Source organism: Eubalaena glacialis, chromosome 12 (genome assembly GCF_028564815.1).
Source record: "Eubalaena glacialis isolate mEubGla1 chromosome 12, mEubGla1.1.hap2.+ XY, whole genome shotgun sequence".
NCBI classification, from domain to species: Eukaryota; Metazoa; Chordata; class Mammalia; order Artiodactyla; family Balaenidae; genus Eubalaena; species Eubalaena glacialis.
Window position 1 is genome coordinate 62,022,379 of NC_083727.1, and position 5,508 is coordinate 62,027,886.

At 41.6% G+C, this 5,508-nt stretch overlaps 1 protein-coding gene across 1 annotated transcript; it reads left to right on the forward strand.

Moving 5' to 3' along the window:
- The first annotated feature begins 488 nt into the window (after positions 1-488).
- Positions 489-5,259, forward strand: NDUFAF4 (NADH:ubiquinone oxidoreductase complex assembly factor 4). Its single transcript, XM_061207444.1, has 3 exons — positions 489-764; positions 1,298-1,401; positions 4,667-5,259. Exons 1-3 carry the CDS (start codon positions 629-631, stop codon positions 4,964-4,966), a joined length of 540 nt encoding a protein of 179 aa, XP_061063427.1. The 5' UTR covers positions 489-628; the 3' UTR covers positions 4,967-5,259.
- The last annotated feature ends 249 nt before the right edge of the window (positions 5,260-5,508 follow it).

Below are 5,508 nucleotides of genomic sequence, written 5' to 3' on the forward strand. Positions count from 1 at the left end.
ATAAAAGAGTGAGAGAACAAATATTCATCGAGAATGACTAAACTTTCATTATTTCCTTTCACAAAAGCAGGAAAGGGCCATTTTAGAACCTTCCTTTACCCTGGTGCCATTAGTTCCATTTTTACTGGCTTCCTCTTTGGTTGCACTGACCTGTGAAAGGACTTCAAGGTCAATTTGCTTAGACTTTCTCAGCCCGCAACTTTGGAATCACGAGGGAAGCTTGAACCAATGCCGGGCCTCACTTGGGAGGAATTAAATCAGAAAATCTGGGGTGAGGCCCGGCACGAAACTGCTTTAAAACTTCCCGCCCGACTCCACCAGTCTCCGGAGAGGAGCGCCATCGTGTGTCCGAACCTTAAGTCCCGCCCCATCTCGCCGGAAGCGGCCACAGGTGGGAGCACATCCAGGCCCCGGAGGCAGGCGCGCTCCCTTTGAGATACTCTGGGCAGAGACGCTGCGTGCGCCCTCCCGACCGCTGGGGGGCGAACGGCGCGCAATCAGCGTCCGTTTTCCGGCGCGCGGCCAGGGCGACCCCAGACATGCGCATGCTCCGGTGCGTCCCGGAGGTCGCCCGCGCCGGTGTTTAACTGCGTGTGGTGTGAATTTAAGAGCATCATGTTATGAAGAGATGGGGGCTGCGGTGACTCGCGCAATCAGGAATTTCAACCTAGAGAACCGGGCAGAACGGGAAATCAGCAGGATGAAGCCCTCCGCCGCTCCCAGGCACCCCTCCACCAAGAACCTCCTGCGAGAGCAGATGAGCAGTAAGTGGGCCAGGGCGCGTGGGGCCTCGCGACGCGGGCTCCCTGTGCGGGCTGGGCTGTTCCACGCCGGTGGACCTCGGTCCAGTGGTGGGGGTGACCGGGGTCAGCTGCAGTCACTCGGGTCAGCCGAACGCGGGAAGGGGGAGCCACCAGGCCGGTGACATTGAGACAGTCCCCTTGCGCTCGCGGTGGAGGCGGCGGCTCCGCCTACTTCGTAGTGCTGGCGGCGTTAGCTTGTGACCCCGCTGCCCCTGCCCTCGCCGGCTTTTGTCTTTAATGCTCAGTGACTTGATACAAGGAATCAAAATCAGAAGGGATCGTGTGCAAGAGAACTCTCTAGATGTCTTCACAGAATGATAGACACCGAGCTTGACCTAGCACTTTGAGTTACACTTAAAACATGTTCTGTAGTGTTCGAGTGATTGTTGATTAAGCAAAAAATTAAAAGTGACTGTCTTGTGTTAAGTGTTTTGGATCTTAGAGGAAATTTTCTTTGGCTTTAAATATTGTGACATTCTTTTTCCTTTCCTTAGGCCATCCAGAAATTAAGGGAGAAATTGCTAGAAAAGATGACAAACTGCTGTCATTACTAAAAGATGTGTATGTCGATTCCAAAGATCCCGTGTCTTTTGTGCAGGTAATGTGTGTTTTAATTAAGTAAATACATAATTTAACCCTTTGGGGCTCCAGAAGAATGACCAAGAGAAGTGTGGCAAATAGTAAAAAAGAGAGTGAGCGCTCTGCAAGTGTAAAAATGTCAGTGTGCTTGTGACCAGAATGCAGAGCATTGGCAAAGTTGAAGCACAGCAGTCTAAGGCAGACACATATGCCTCCGTTCATTGGATATTTTCCGAAATTCTAAAAGACTTGTGAAAGTAGTGATTGTGTGCAATTCCGTGAATTATTTGGTATTATTTCAGAATTTGTAGGATTTGGTAAGGTATTCTAGTGGTTGTCATTGGAATGACCAAGGGAGGGCTTTAATACTATTTTCTCATACTTCAGTGGATTGAGGTATGTTTTAATCTCAGAGATTCCTTTAGTGTTGTGTTGTTGGTGCTTGTTTTTTTTTTTTATTTTGTTTTTTAAGAATATTATTAAGATAGAATACGTAAAGATAGGGAGATCACAGAATACACTGGGAACGGGAACCTGTATGTAAGTGCCAGGCACAAGTGCTTTGCATACAGAGAACAAAACATCTCTAGTCCTTGCTTTCACGGTGCTTATAGTGTTGTGAGGGACACAGGCATTAAACAGATGAGCAACCATAGGTACATAATTACTAATAACTCTCTGAAGGAGAAATATAGGCACTGTGAGCATATCAGAGGGACCTTTTTGAGACTGAAGGATCAGGGATGGTTTCTGAGGAAGTGACATTCAAACTCAGGCCTGAAGGATGGGTGGGAGTTAACCAGATGAGTTTGTGGGGCAGGAAGGTTCTAAGTAGGAGGAAGAGTTTGATTGAAGGAGAGGGAATTGCCAATGACAATTCCTATCTTTCCATTCTAAAATTCTCTGGTTGTCTCTCTCTGTAGATAGGCAATAGACGGTTTGCACAGATAAAGTTATTAGTATGATTTTCACTAGAGAAGAGATATAAAACTCATGTACAATAAGGTATGTAAATTGTTGCACACAGTAGCAGTTATAGGGTTCAATTATCACCATATACTCATAAGAAATATATGTATGGGGTTGATGTTCATGTTCTTTATATTATTTTTAGGCAGGAGTTAGATAATATTTCTAAGTATTGTTTCTGTCACATGTACTTACTCATTCGAAAATTGGCTCTTGGGGAGCAAAAAACATTTAACACTTCTTATGTATAAAACACAGAAATGTAGTTATAATACATAGGAGATATACAGTGGTATTAAAATTTTTTGGGGGGGGGTATTAGGAAAAGTCTGAAAAGACCATCATTCTGACATGATGAATGTTGAGAACATTCCCAAAGGCAAAATGAGTGATAATGAAGAAAAGGTTGAAGTGCCTATTTATGTTCTATGTCCCTTTTTTTCTTTTGGGCAGTTCATAGTTTTCTTAATGATTTGTGATGTCTCTGGACATCAGTGGAAAGTGAAGAAGTTGTTAGGAGTATTTCAGGCCAGAGTTACAGTATGAAGGTAGGAGAGAGTGTGATGCCTTTAGAGTTCAGTACAGTTAGGAGAAAGTATGAGGGATGAATTTGGGAGAAATGAGGTGGGGTAGAGAGTAATAGGGGCCAGATCATGAAGATCCTTATTTGTCTTGCTAAGGAATTTGGGTTTTATCCTGAGGGCAGTGGGAAATCATTGAAGAGTTTCCTGTCGAACAGTGACATCAGATTTGCTTCATTCTGGGGGCAGTTTTGAGAGTGGGCTGGGAAGGAACGAAATGCATTTTATCTAGTTAGAGGAGACCAGGGTTTTGCAGTAGTTCCTGCAAGAGACGTTGGCTTGGACAAGGGTGATTTAGTGACTGGGAGAGAAGTGAACGGGTTGGAGAGTGACTTAGGTAGTATCAGCAGGATTTGGTCGTTGATTGCCTGTAATGAGAGAGAGGGGGAGATGTAAGGTATCACGTAAGAGAAGCTCTGGGTTTTGGAGTGGGATATGGGAGGTGGGTGGTATTAGTCACTGAGCTAGAGGGTATGGGGATAGAATCGGATTTTCAGAGGAAAAGGATAAGTTCAGTTTTGGACATGTTGATTTTGATGTGCTTATAGATTATCCAAGTAAAGATGCCATTTGTCATTTGGGAATTTGGATCTGGAAGTCAGGAGAAACGTTGAGGTTTGAGATCAGATTCAAGAGTCATTAACACGTAGATAGTAATAATAAGGGGGTGTGTGGGATTGCTTGGGAGGAATGTGTAGAGTGAGAAGACAGCCTGGGCTAGAACTTGGTGCACACTAACATTTACGGGGCATCTGAAGGGAAATAGTCCACAAAGGAAACAGAAGGAACCACTACAGAGACAGATGGAAAACTAGGTGAGGGGTGGTATGGAAACCAAAGGAAAGATAGTTGTGGGTCTGTGGGAGTGGTCAGCAGTGTCAGGTGCTGTAGTGAGTTCAGATAAAGCCTGAAAAGTGTCTTCTGGATGCAGATCTAATCCTCTGGATTTGAGATCACAAGTATCTCTTTTAAACTTGAACTAAAAAGAAGGAAACTGGTCATAAAAGAAGTGTTGGTTTTGGGTTTGGTGGGTGTTTGTAAAATTTGGTGACTACAGCATTTTCATATTTTGACCAAACAGCAGTAATTGGCAGGGTGCATTTGAAAGGAAAGGTAAAGAGGGATGGTTGGTGTAGCTGATAGAGGAATGGAATACAGAGCACAAATGCAAGGGTTAAGCTTGGGTGGGACAGACAGATGGAAAGACGGGTGTTATAGGTAGTTTTATTTATATTTATTGCGGTCTTGGAGGCATTAGTTTATTTTCTCTGAAGAGGCAAGATCTCTAGCTATATTTGAATTCATTCAAGGTGTTTGGAGGCACTGAATATGAAATACAAAACTAGGAAACAGAATGGAGATTATCAAGTACGCCGTTAGAGCAGCATCAGAATCCTGCCCTTCTAAAGCAGTTTTTTATGTTTTCTAATCAGTGCATTATTGTTGTTCTTTTAATATATATGAAATAATGTGGTAAATGGATGGTATACATTTGATTATTATTTTCTAGAACTACCTAAATTTTCTAATGATTGACTTATGGTTATGAAATGGTGATATGGCAAAAGTGCCATTGAACTATGACTCGTTATAATGAGAAAATATAGTTTAGAAAATCATGGGTAGTATTTATTTGAAGAAGAATAATAAAGATTCTAGAATCATGAAAGTAGGTGTCAAATCTTCGCTCTCATCTTGAAAGCTTATTTTTTGGTTTTTGTTTCTTGATACTAGGTAAAGGATGCTGGAACACCTCAGAAGCCAAAGGAGTTCAGGTTGCCAAAAGACCATCATTCTGACATGATGAATGTTGAGAACATTCCCAAAGGCAAAATTTCCATTGTAGAGGCACTGACACTTCTCAATAATCATAAACTTTATCCAGACACATGGACTGCTGAGAAAATAGCTGAAGAATACCATCTAGAACAGCAAGATGTAAATTCCCTTCTCAAATATTTCGTTACTTTTGAAGTCAAAATCTTACCCCCTGAAGGCAAGAAAGCAATACAGTCAAAACGAAGAGAATCTTGAAATAACTTTTCTTTTATGTACTCTGCATCGCTGTACCCTGTTTATTTTCTCATTTTTAGCATATTAAATTATATAAATTACCAAATGTGTTAAGCTCCCTCCTTGTGAGAGCATGCTATTTATTGAGCTCTGCTGAATTTTCAGGATTGCTGTTAGAATTAGTTTTGTTCTCTTTTAAACTTTAATTTGGTTTAGGCATATGTTCTTATGTAATATCAGCATGACTAATCAGCACATGTATAAATTTATTATAAATAAAAGAGTTATCGTACTTTAGGCAAATCATATCATCAGCTTTTAAATTAATCATATAACCTCTTGGGAAATGTCCTGAATCCCTTGTTTAATATTCAAAGCTTCACCTTCCAATTTTGGTGGTTAGTTTATGTATGAAATAACTTTTTAAAAATATAGACAGGAATTGGTGTATTTAAAATTTTAGCAGTCTCTGCTTTGACAAACAGGTAAGTTCAAAAGCTTTCAGAGAGACAGGCATAGTGGAACCTATCTGAAAAAAATAACTTTTCTCTGGGCTTAGCATA

Coding starts and splice junctions, on each gene's coding strand:
- NDUFAF4 (XM_061207444.1), top strand. CDS start 629: ATGGGGGCTGCGGTGACTCGCGCAATCAGGAATTTCAACCTAGAGAAC. Junction 765..1,297: donor CCTGCGAGAGCAGATGAGCA/GTAAGTGGGCCA, acceptor TCCTTTCCTTAG/GCCATCCAGAAATTAAGGGA. Junction 1,402..4,666: donor ATCCCGTGTCTTTTGTGCAG/GTAATGTGTGTT, acceptor TCTTGATACTAG/GTAAAGGATGCTGGAACACC.